Genomic DNA, 12,467 nt, shown 5'->3' with positions numbered 1-12,467 from the left:
GAGCCTATCCCAGCATGCATTTGGCTGAAGGCAGGGAAACACCCTGGACAGGCTGCCAGGCTAACAGGCTCACATTCACACCTGTGGGTAATTTCGAGTGTCGAGGGGCCACCTGACGTGTGTGTTTAAGGAATCCCAAGCACAAAGAATCTGCATTAATAAAAAACACAAAGAACACAAAGAATAAGCCTGAGGTCTCTTGGATGTCCTGTTGTGTTAAATGACCCACTAACTTATATTATACTTAACGATAAAGGAAAGCAGTGATTTAATGGAGTCTTTAACTACACAGCCAATAAAAAAACCCCGATATAAAACAAAAATCAGGTCATGATACAATCTGTAGACAAGCTTTAAAGAGGAGACTGTACCTGTCTGACAGCTTGTCTGTTAACAACTGCAGAAAGCTCATCACAGTCTCTGCAAAGGGGAATGAAAAATAAAGTTTCAGCATGTAAAACTACCTTAGATCAGTGGCCAAAGGCGCAGAAAGAGCAGGTTAGAAAAAACATTTCTATATAGCTGTAAATTTATATAGTCATCTTTTAGAATTACTACATGGCAAATATTAAAAAAAAGATTCTAACTAATCTTTTCATACGCTCTCTATCGATCACTCATACAGTTACAGCACTGACTTATGAGAACTACACTCGCGCTGAAGCAAAAAGATTGATGAACCTGGTGTTTTGGCCATCGTTCCCTTCAGGGCTCTGTGACCGTACGACTTGTAGCCCACCAGTTTGGCCATTTTGTATCTGCACTCCAGCAGCTCTTCCAGACACCTCATCAGGTCAGCATTAGGATAGAGGTAAATCCTGTAGGCAATCTCCCGCACCTATGAGTGAAAGACAGGATAAGATTCATGATTAAAAAACGGGTCTAAAACATTATTTTAGCAACGCTGTAAAGGTCTAGAGAAAAAAACACAATCTATTGATCAACAGTTACAGGCCAGGTTGTGAGACCGTTTGATGATCCAGTGTATAAACAGTTTTTACTTCATCTATACCTGCACTGTCTAACGTGTTATGATTTTCTTTATTTTTTAATGAATTTAGGCAGTAACTCGACTTTACACATTGCTGGATTATTCTAATGTCATTGTTTATTTTATGAATTTTCTCTCCCTCATGAGTACTAATAATGGCATTACTGTAATTATAGTAAGATTATATCAAATATAAGTAAAACCTGCTCTCAAAACTGTATAACATGATGTTCAGAATGTCAAACAAAAATATTAAAATCCTTAAATAATTGCTTTTTATAATATTTATTAATAACACAAGTGCTCAAAGACACTTTAAATAGGTTAAAAAGCAGAAAAAGCTAATACAAGCAAACTATAAATACATACATATACATATATTTATGTCTATGCCCCTTAGTTTAAAAAGGCATAGAAATAATGATGTCTGATCTACTGAACAAGCCACATGGCTTTCATAGTACTGCCATACAAACCAGTAGCCCGTCAGATTTACCTTTAGCCTCAGCGTACTCTCAAGTTCGGCCTGTATTATTGATTACAAGACAAAAACACTTGATGGCGCTATGGTGCACAACTGAAGTTATGTCCCTAACATGCGCTAGTGGCCACTAACACCTGCTAACATCTACTGGTAGTTGGTAACTTAAATTGTGCAGAAGACCTTCAAACGTACAAGGTATGATTTTAAAGCTACAACAATGCTCACTGTAAGAGTAGATAGGAGAGAGTAGAGAATATTTATTAACAAAACTGCAAGCTTTTTTACAGATCTCAATGCCTTTACTTTCAGTCTTTCTGTCACTGTGAGACAAAGGTAAAGGTGCCACCTGCTGGACAAAAAAGGAGAAACATTCAGGCGGCCATGCAAATACATACCAAGTTATCAGGAGAGTCTGCATGCAGTCCCCCAACTTGGATGAAGCTTCCTTCATTTGCAAAGTGCAGGTGAAGATGTTCAGGAATTACAGATCTCGCAATTCTGTTGGGCATGTGAGAGCTGACCAAAAACTCATTGCTCAGATCCAAAAGCTTCACGTGCAGAGCGACCGCCTCTTTCCTCTGCAGGGACGAGAGCAATGGGTTCAGAAAATATAGCGGGAGAAGTCTGAGACCACAAGGTGAGACCAGGAAGAGGTTCTGGACACTGTACGCTGATGTTTTTATTATGTATTGTTGTTGATTGTTTTCATAATCTTCTCTTTTACAGGTGATTATGAAGTTGGAGCAACCAGACTTTATGATGAACTCACCAGTTTGTCATCCAGATGAATTCCACTGATTTCAAAGTCGAACATGAATAACTCTGCTACTCTTCTAGAGAGAAACATCAAGGAACATTTAACCTTAAATCGCTGGTCATGAGATCATAATTAGATATTGATACAATGGTGAAAAGAGATAATACTTTATCCATTGTGGTTCCAACCGCTTCTACAATAACACTAAATAAGTAGTAACGTTACCTTGTTTCAGGTTCCAGCTGAGCCACAACATCTGGGTTGTCCAGCAAATTCTTCAGACTCTTGCATAACTCAACATTAGTGTTCAGTCTGAAAATATACAGTTTGCAATCTTTTAAGAGCTTCCAAGATCTGTCTAAACTAAAGCCCACAGTGGTCTTTCAATGACCAGTGGTGTCATACTGCTGCAAGTAGTGTAATGTAATAGGTTTCCTTGGTAACTATTCTTGGCTATAAAACACATTTGTGAAGATGAGATACATATGTTGCCTCTTACTTCTCGACAACTGTGCCGATCGCTATGCAGGTCTTCTCTGCAGCCTCACGGAAAGCTGGATCTGGATGAGCCACTTTTATAAAGTCAGCCTGGGGAGGGGAGAATAATTACATATCACTTATAGCTCAATAAATTAATGACCAAAACCAGCCAGACTGTTTATATGCTCTCTGTGAAACATATCACAAATTATTTTGACTACCATAGTTACCTGAGCCAAGGAGGTTATGTTTGGTTTGCTCGTCTGTCATTTAGCAACATTATACAAAAATGCTGGATGGATTACCACTAAATTTAGTGAAAGGATGCGGTAAGGGTCAGAAAATAATCCATAAAAGTTTGGTGCAGATCTGGATCAGGGGGTGGATCCAAGTCTTTTTTCACTCTTTCTAACACTATGAGATATGGGGCATTTCTCGACATTTTTGACCTCTCAGAGGATTATGTTTGAATCTTGATGACAAAATTCTGACATATTTAGGAGGTTGATATCTATGAGAGTGTGGAATTTTGTGCGGATGTAGCTGTGCAATTTTCTTTATCTTATCATCTCCCCTGTGTGTTCTTTCTGTGCTGAACTTCTGTGTGTATGCCTCAATAACTAACAAGACAACACAACACAGAGTAGGAGCAGAAAGTGCTCTGCTACACAGATCCAAATAAAAATCTAGATCTAGAGGATTTAAATGTGGTTACATAGGGATGTGGCTGTAGGTCAACAAATAGAGCTAGAAACCTGTATTACCATCAATGTGAAGCTGAGAAACGTAAGGTGGCCTACTCTATAAGGCTTGTTTAAATTTAAGAAGACAATTGGGCCTTTCTAGTTTGTAATATTGGATTGATTATAACATACGAGCAGCAACTATTCAGAGCATGACTGCAAACTAATACTGATGGATAACTTTCTAAATCTCCACTGGGTAAGTAAACTATCTGTAAAATGACTGTAGTATCACTGTCATATTTGCACAGTTTCTGTACATGTTTAGGCATTGAACTCACCAGATCGGCCACTTTACACAACCCATCTGACAGCTGGTCAAAAGACTCCACAGTCTCTGCACCTGGAGGACAAGAACAAACTTTTTCCACCAGCAGCTCCGTGTTTTTCAGAGACGTCTCGGTGGCGATCTGGAAACCTGCAGGACAGCTCAGCTCTGGCACTCCAAACAAACCCTGTTAAACACAGACAGACAGAGAGAGAAGTAAAGAGACAGGTAGAGAGACAGCCAGAGAGGCAGACAGTCAGAAAAAGTGAGACAGACAGCCATATAGACAGAGAGTCAGACAGAGAAACAAGAAGAGAGAGACAGACAGATACATAGAGATAGACACCGATATAGACAGCGAGACAGACAGACGGAGAAACAAGGAGAGAGAGACAGACAGACAGACAGAGAGATAGACATATAAACAGAGACAGACAGAGAAACAGAGAAACAAGAAGAAAGAGACAGAGAGAGAGAGACCAAGAGACAGACAGACAGACAGAAAGAGAGTAGAGATAGAGAAACAGACATACACAGACAGAGAGACAAACAGGCAGGCAGACAGGGTCATATCATTGTTACCACTGACTAATACAACACGTGTGTATAACATGCTGCAGTGCTGTGATTATTCAGTCATATAAGACAAATACAAACCACGCTCTTGTCCAACATGTCCAGTCTCCGGACAGGCTTGGCATTGAACGCGGCTCCCACAGGAGACCAAGTGGTGACATGTCTCCGGACACTGGTCCACAGGCTCCTGTGCTTCACAAAGTGAAGCAGTCTTTTACACGTAGACATGTTGTCCCCTCTCAGCTTTATGTCCTGTTGTTGTTGTCTACTGGGGTTTGTATTGCTCACAGTGACTGACAGAGGACATGCTAATCTTTAGCTTTAGCGTCAACCTGTTAACAAAAGCCGGAAACGCAAATAACTAATGTAAACAACGTCAGTATATTCTACACGTTTCTCTGTACTGAAATTACAGACTAGTCGTTTGAAGTGACATGTGAAACGTAACTGTCAGTCTAATACATAACCGCTCACATGTTAGCTCACTGGCTATCAATGGAAGAAAATACGAGAGACGGTTGAAGCTGGTATTTTCGTGAAAAGATATAAATATATATTCATGCTAATTGAAGAACTTAATTCCACAAAAACAAATAGTGACTCTATAGTATCATAGAAAAACTGCAGCAATATTATTTAGTAAAGAAACCATCATTACAAACTGTACAATTCAGATCCGTCGAAAGTGCGAGTAACCATCGATATAAAAACATGACGTCATCACGCAGACGCGCCGTTTGGCCGCTGAATTTTAAATGTTTTATTTTGAAGGTTTTTTTCTGTTAAGAAATCCTTCAAGATAAAAGCAGGTGAGTTTGGTGCTCACTCAAAACACTTGATTTAATCTTTACCTCAATATTCATATAATTTGTATTTATACATTATAAGATGTGCAAAATAGTATTTCAAAAAGTAATTAATAGAAGACCAAAATGGTCAGAAGACAATTTTTTATTTCGTGTATTTCTATTAAAGAGCTTCACTGCAAATTTGAATTGTTTTAGTCACGCAAACATAAGCTCCCTTTTCAAATGATGCATGTCTATTATTATATTTCTTACTCTTTACTTCTTTACAGCTACAAAAAATAAACTGGTTAAGATCTCATTGTTGTTGAAGTCCAAACTTAGATTTAATCAACTGTGGATTTAAGGTGGAACAGCAGTGCGTCCACACTGTAATCAGGTTTTGTGAGTAGAGGGTAAATTACATTAGTGCCAAACTACAATTACCACCATGCGACTGTTTGCCTCCACCAACCAGTGCAGTCTGTCTACATACATTTTTTTTCCCACTCACATGAGGTCCCCTTGAACTTTGACCCCTAAAATGTCACCAGTTCATCATTGAGTCAAAGTAAACGAAATTTGAAAGAATAGCGTAAACCTGCTGGAGCATAGTGGATAATGCTCATGATGGCAATGCATAAGATGAAGTCAGACACAGAATACACCTTGAAATGATGTCTTTATTAATAGGAGGAATAACTCAGTTCATTGTACTCCACAACCACATTGCATTAATAGATTTCCTGTGAAATTGGTTTATTAAAGGTGTAGTACGAAAAACATTAAGCAAAAATGTCAAAGCAACTATTTAGAAACCTCCCCATAAACAAAACTAAACCAAGTGACTGGCAAAAATGTTTTAAGACAACTCTGAAAAAGAATTTAATACTGAAAATAGGTAACACAGGACAATAAAAAGTCTTCCCAATATGAGAAATCACAGTATTTTGCAGTAAGTACTTTTGGTTACTTGTACTTGGCAAAACGTACCAATTTGTGACATATGGCAAGACAATGCAGTTAAATGTAAAAAAAAAAAATATATATATCAAATTTAAATAAAGGTTTTGCTACTGATTGAGCTACCCTTTCAGACAATGTCAATCTCAATCACATATTTACACCTATTCACTAGAATAAAACACAAAACTAATGAAAAAAAAGAAATGTATGGGGGAAGAACATACTAGTTCATTTGGCTCATATAAAAAAAAATAATACAGTCAAGCATTAAGTGTTTGTGGAGTTACAAAGGAGTGCTGTAGTAATAAGTCTGAACTTGATTTTGTTTTTGTCCCAGTGAGTGTGCTTCGACATCTGCCGACGTGGAATCGTTTCTTTACCTTACGTTAGCTCGAAAAAACAACTGCATGTCTGAGACTACAGTAAACTTAGTTGACCCCTGAGTTTCTAATGCAAAACTAGTGTATGAAATACCTCATTACAGTGTATCTTAGTGCAAGCCAGCAATATGCTTGATTAAACAGAGGTATATTAGATAGCACCCAAGCTGACAAAGATTCCCCAGAATGGTAACTCTGCTGGCCAAATCACAACAAGCAGTATGAGAGGTGGCGTTCAGCTCTGCATCCTTGTGAAAACCAGCAGATCAAATGCTCGAATTTGTATTACATCTATAAACATGTTTTTTTTTTTCATAGAAAATATAAATATCCCTGAATGAAACAGATTCACAGCATTTTCTCTCGAGGACTCCAGTGCTACTACCATAACATGGCCATCAAGTGTCTTTAAGGTCTCCATTTAATGTCCTTTCTCTGTCTCTCCTCCTCTACAGCCCGTTGTTTCCAGCCATTTCGTCCTTCATTCGCTGTCGTGATAATTTACCGTCCGCTTCCCCCGGTTGCGGGTGTTCACACGCGTTTTCTTCTGCGTTTTGCTGTATGACTCATCGCTGTACTCCTCCTCCTCCTCCTCTGAGGCAGCCTGTTGCCGGCGCTGCCTCAGCTGGCGGCTGGCGCTCCTCCCGCCGATCCCAGATCGTCTGTGACTTCTCCTCTTTGGACTGCTGTGGGACCCTGAGCTGGCAAATGAGTTTTCAGAGGCAGAAGACGACTTGCTTTCTGAGTCGGAACTGTCGTTGCTGCTGCTGTCGCTTTTTTTGTTTGTTTGTTTTGGCTGCCTAACTTTCTTCCCCTTCTTTGAAGAACTGACATCCTCCTCCTCGCCGGAATCAGACTCGGAAGAGGTGTCCTCCTCGTTGCTGTTGCCATCCCCTTTGTTGGATTCCCTTTTGGGACGCTTTGAGGAGCCTGACCTGATATTTTTATTGTTCTTGGACACTGGCTCTTTCTTTCCCTTCTCCTCCCGATTTTCTTCGGAGTCTGAAGTGTAAATACGTTTTCTCTTGGAAGACGGTTGATTCCTGGTTTCACTAGGAGATGTTCTCTTTGACTCTCTCGTATTACACCTGTCTTCCCTCAAAGCTCTAGCAGTTTTGTTGCCGTTCCTCTGTTTACTCTGGCTTGCAGAAGCAGAATCTTCCTCGGAAAGAGAGTTCTCACTGATGTATTTCTTTTTTGGCAGGGCTCTAAGATTCCGCCGTCGATTTGACGTGCTATCTGAATTATCTGACTCCTCCTCTGATGAGCCGGTGGAGCGTTTCCTCCTTGACTTCCTCTTGGGTTTGTATTCTTGCTCAGAACTCTCTGCGGCCGAGGTGTCACCATGAGGCCGTTTAGATTTGCTCTGGTTTTGTGCCAATCTCTCTGTCTTCGTTTCAACCTCAGATTCCTCACTGGAGTGATTGCTTTCTTCAAAGCTTACTTCATCTTTTTTCAGTTTTTTCTTGCGTGGGTTGGATTTCTTTGGAGAATTACTGAGTTCGTCTGATTCTGGACCATTCAGTTTATTAGTTGAGGCATAATTTTGTTTATCTTGGCTTTTTGATGGTATAAGTTTACTCTTTTTCCTAGAGTCCTTGTGGATTGCTTCCTCCACGTTTCTTCCATTTTGGTGTGGATGTTTCTGCAAACTGTGTTTTTTGTCCTCTTCACCTGAGCTTACAGGAGGTTTGTGTCGCGTGGTCCTGTGTTCAGTGTCCTCTACCTCCTCTTCCTCCTCCTCACTTGTAATCCTCTTTTTCCTGGCTGGAGTAGCTGCTGTGCTTCTTGAAGGTCTCGGAGAAACCGCTGTCTCTTCCTCATTCTCCTCAGCTTCTCCAGAACTCTCCTCTGCAGTCTCCTGCTCAGAGTTACTGTCAGATTTGTGATGTTTTGTACTGTGTCCGTTCATGTGGGACAAAGTATCTGCAGAGAAAATGTGAAAACAATCCAACGGATTAGAGAGACTTTGACATGAAGTCGCAACTAGATATCAAAATGTAAACATGACATGAGGATATTTTTTCACCATTTCCCTTTGCTTTAGCAGCTTGTCTCTGTTTGTTGGATCTCGTGTTGCCGTTCTGCTGATTCTGGGAGGAGGATGAAGCTTCGCTCTCATTTCCATCCTCTTCATCCTTCGTTTCACGACCTGATTCTTTTATATTCCGAGAAGCTATAAAGCAGAATGAGAGCAGAACTGAGCAAATTTGTATCCTGTTAACTGCTTTAAATATAAAAATGGGAATAGACTGTATATATTTTCAAGATCTGAGAACACGCAAAGGAGTAAACCTAATGCAGACATTTCATGCGTGCACAGAAGCAGTGTGAGCACGAGGAGAAGAGCTGAAGCTGGAGTACAGGGAATCTGTCCAAGCAAACTTAGCACAAGCAGAGGCTATTTTGAGTGAGTCCGCAGGGATTTGAGGGAGAGCATTACAAAATCTGAACATGAAATCAATAAGTCCTGCTCTCAAACTGAAAGACCACACTCTTGAATAAAGATAAAAACCCATATTCAAGAATTTCAATGTCCATTTTAACACATATTTTAAAAAGTACATTTGCTTACCCCGTGTTGACGGCTTTCCATCTGAATCTGAGCTGCTCTGGATCACTGCGGGGCGTTTGCCGGCCCGGGATGCAGGGCGGAGGCGGCTGCTGCTCCTTCTTGGCTTCTCCTCCTCTTCGTCATCCTCCTCTGATGCTTCAAGGAGTTTCATCTTATTCACAGCTGCCCTCGCCGTCTTTCTCTTGAGTGACCTGCGGACTGAGATTTCCACGTCCTCCCTGTCCCAGCCCTGGGACATGGACAAGTCCTGGTGGTGACGTTTCTCCCTGCGAGATGACCTGCTGCTGTGACCATTCATCTCAGCTCTGTCCTCTGAAAACAAGCCATGAAGATGTATGTGAAATGTGTAGCTGTGACTTACATGGCTTTAGGTTCACAAGTGTCTATCTTAAGCATTTACCTGTCCGTTTCCTGTCCGCAGCAGCACTGTTTCTGGTCAGACGTGTACTCCTGCTGTTTTTACTCCTGCTGGGGTAGCGATTACCTGAAGACTGGGAGGACACTTCTCCATCCTCACTCTTGTCAGCTTCACTGTCAAACTCCTCTTCTTCATCGTCCTCTTCCTCCTCTTCACTGTCACTCTTGGCAACTGGAACAACATCGTATTAACAGGGTTAATCACTTAAATACACAAACTTCATATGTTGCATTATGATCTCCTTGGTTTTTCTCTGAATCTAATTTGAAAAATGGATTTCAACTGGAGAAACTTCTGACCTTTTTTCCTCTGTTTGGCACAGTTGCTCCTCGTAACTCTTGCTTTATGTCTGCGTTGGTGGTGCCTTGAGGAATCAGGATGTTTTTCCTCTGGCTCGCTCAGCTCACTGTCAGACTCTGAAGTGGAAAAACATTGGATCATGTCACGATTGAGCCAATAAGCTATCAGACTTTTCACTCTCAGTTTGGGGACAGAAAGATATTATGAGAAGATTCAACAGCGCATCTCCATAGCTTAGTTTCGTAAGACTGTATGTATTTCCACTATATAACACGTCACAAACTAAATGTGTTAGTGATCTGGAACTGGGTATAACTGACCACTTAGGATCAGGTTTTTGTCATCTGAAAAAACAAACATGGCACAGAATCTTGTCCTATAATTCAAGTGTATGTATAACACAGTCTCATTTGTACCTGGTGTTGATGAAGCAGCTTTGGAGCCGGAGTCGTCCTCCGAGGAGCTGTGACCTGAGCTGCTGCTTCGACTCCGCCTGGCTCGCTCAGAAACAGACACTTTGGCTGAGGTAGATTTGGTCACTGACGTCATCTCGACTTTTACCTGAGGTTTGACTGCACCCTTCTTTTGACTTGAGAAAAGAAACATTTATTTATTTATTTATTTTTAATCAGGCAGTGTCATGGAAAATAAATTAGCATTAAAGCCTGACTGGTCTGACACAGACTGTATATAAAGATGAACGACATGGTAGCACTGGGCTGCAATGCATGTCATAAATGGTACATGTTGGCAGGTGGCACACGTACCAAACCAAAGTCAAAGGACATGTCAAATAATTTTGTCTCAAAGATGTTTCTGTCATTTGAGGTAGTTCTTATTAAGATGTTTGTTCGAGTGTTCATTTTTGCAGAGGGTCAAACTGTCATTACTGTGCAGACTCTGGCTCCAAATCATGTGAAAAAAGATGGCGGTACCAGTATCCAGGATATTTTGGCTTCAAATTTGTACAACGGGAGAAAGTGGATCTATCTTTACATACAGTATGTGGTCTGACACCTAAGCAGTTATGAATTAAATGGATTTCTCTTAAGCATTTGTGCTGTAATTCACTCTGTACATTGGAGAAAAGGTTACAACAAAGTACTTAAACCAGATTTTTACCTACAACGTTCAGAGTAGATAGTAGATATTATATCCCCTGACCCACTCATTTGTTAGGAGGTTACTTTGAGCAAAGGCCCAACTCAAACAGACCTTGTTGTGGTGGAGGACTGATCCTGTTGTTGCATCTTCTTACGGAATCTCTGACTGCGGCGGAGCCTATCACTGCTCTTCACAGCAGTTTTGTACTCAGATATGATTGTCCTGATTTGCTCCTCGAAGAAGGCAGAGAGCCGCAGGGTCATACTGTAAATCTACGGCAGAAAATTTATAGAAGAGATGGAGACAAACTAAAATATAAACTGTAACATTTAACTATAAATGAAGATCTGTAGTAGAAGATTACTTGATGACAAGCTTTAATTACTGCCCTACCTTGGAGCGTTTATTGGGTGTGTAGGCTTTAGCATTCGCAAATATTAGCCGGGTGTCTTTGCAAAGCTCGATGGGGTTTTCATAGTGGTCTTCTTCTATGGTCCTTTTCACAGAGCCAAAGTCCATTGGTGTATCAATAATATCATGGTAGTCCTGCACACACAAAACACGATTTAGACTTAAAACAAACACTAAATGTGAACACTGATGTGAACTCTGTTAATAGCATGACTGCAGTGTGCTGTGTTAACTCACTGGATAGTTCTCAGGATCCACAGCCTTCCTGAATGGTTCTGAGTCCTCACACTGGAATATGTAGTTGAGCAGACTCCTGCACTGTTCCTTCCAGGCATCTCTGTCTGGCACCACCTCTACAGAGTGCTGCCGATGTCAGCCAATAAGAGAGGAGATCATCATTACAAGTTAAACACACTAATCTGTTGCTGCTGAATCATTAAAAGTAAATCTGCCACCAAACTGGCATCTCCATTTCCTCATACATGTTCTATCTGTGGCTCAAGCTGCTTTCAAACATGCACTTAACTCAGGAGTTCAGTGCATGTCCATGTTATTAATGGGTTGTGTTGTTTTTAAATTGCTGAAAAAGAACTTTGTATAAAACTGCATGTATTAGTGATGTTGATCATTAACCTTTTAACCATTGACCAACAATAAGGATTTTGACCAATTAATACCAGGGATCTGTTAAAAAAGTACTTGGACATTGTTCCTATCTGAGCAGGTGTTCTGTGTCGTGGGTCTCACAGTTAGACCAGACTGAACCCACAGCATTTAGACATGTTGCGGTTTCTAAATAAAAACATTAGAAAGATTGTGTCCTTAGAAATTAACAGGCCTGGCCATTTGTGTTTGACCATTGAACATTTATGTAGTGTACCATCATGCCCATCCTATTAACTGCATGTCCATCATGGCCGCGGGAATGTGCACAGCTAAAGTAGAAGGTTATGCTAACGTCTGCCTGCCTAAGACGCTAAAAACTGAGGATGTTTTGATGGTCCACTGAAGCGGCTAGATTTATCCAGACTGTGACAGAAGTGTGTATATGTGTGTTAAAAAAAGAAATAAAAAATGTACATCTCTAGAATGTTTATATGCACAGTATTCAGTATTTCCTTTTACCTGATGCAGCCGGTGTCCAGCTGAGGTTCCTGGTGCTTCTGTATCCTCATCCTGTGGACAATAACCAAACGTCAGATACTTGAATCTGAACACTGACGTGCTAA

The 12,467-nt window shown here is 40.6% G+C and overlaps 2 protein-coding genes across 4 annotated transcripts in view; both read right to left on the bottom strand.

Annotated features, from left to right (window-relative positions):
* The window catches only part of LOC118105885 (mitochondrial intermediate peptidase), a 30,469-nt gene extending 25,442 nt beyond the window's left edge, over positions 1–5,027 (bottom strand). The window contains exons 1-9 of one of the 2 annotated variants that reach the window (XM_035153884.1): positions 4,967–5,027; positions 4,381–4,631; positions 3,737–3,910; positions 2,732–2,820; positions 2,458–2,544; positions 2,245–2,308; positions 1,871–2,053; positions 682–838; positions 372–420 (exon numbers count right to left, since the gene is read on the bottom strand). In XM_035153884.1, the coding sequence (XP_035009775.1) occupies positions 372–420; positions 682–838; positions 1,871–2,053; positions 2,245–2,308; positions 2,458–2,544; positions 2,732–2,820; positions 3,737–3,910; positions 4,381–4,527 (950 nt within the window). In that variant the 5' untranslated portion in view covers positions 4,528–4,631; positions 4,967–5,027. Of the gene's footprint in view, positions 1–371; positions 421–681; positions 839–1,870; positions 2,054–2,244; positions 2,309–2,457; positions 2,545–2,731; positions 2,821–3,736; positions 3,911–4,380; positions 4,632–4,957 lie in introns of both variants that reach the window. The other variant, XM_035153885.1, reaches the window with a different exon arrangement.
* Positions 5,028–5,749: 722 nt separating this feature from the next.
* Positions 5,750–12,467, bottom strand: part of brwd1 (bromodomain and WD repeat domain containing 1) — a 29,628-nt gene continuing 22,910 nt past the window's right edge. For both annotated transcript variants that reach the window (XM_035154018.2, XM_035154019.2), the window contains exons 35-44: positions 12,364–12,414; positions 11,476–11,601; positions 11,221–11,373; positions 10,939–11,099; positions 10,140–10,312; positions 9,723–9,839; positions 9,406–9,594; positions 9,006–9,317; positions 8,460–8,606; positions 5,750–8,356 (exon numbers count right to left, since the gene is read on the bottom strand). In XM_035154018.2, the coding sequence (XP_035009909.1) occupies positions 6,912–8,356; positions 8,460–8,606; positions 9,006–9,317; positions 9,406–9,594; positions 9,723–9,839; positions 10,140–10,312; positions 10,939–11,099; positions 11,221–11,373; positions 11,476–11,601; positions 12,364–12,414 (2,874 nt within the window). In that variant the 3' untranslated portion in view covers positions 5,750–6,911. The remainder of the gene's footprint in view (positions 8,357–8,459; positions 8,607–9,005; positions 9,318–9,405; positions 9,595–9,722; positions 9,840–10,139; positions 10,313–10,938; positions 11,100–11,220; positions 11,374–11,475; positions 11,602–12,363; positions 12,415–12,467) is intronic.

This window comes from Hippoglossus stenolepis, chromosome 4 (assembly GCF_022539355.2).
Source record: "Hippoglossus stenolepis isolate QCI-W04-F060 chromosome 4, HSTE1.2, whole genome shotgun sequence".
Lineage (NCBI taxonomy): Eukaryota > Metazoa > Chordata > Actinopteri > Pleuronectiformes > Pleuronectidae > Hippoglossus > Hippoglossus stenolepis.
Note: the sequence above shows the minus strand (reverse complement) of the source record. Positions and strands in the feature narration are given on the sequence as shown.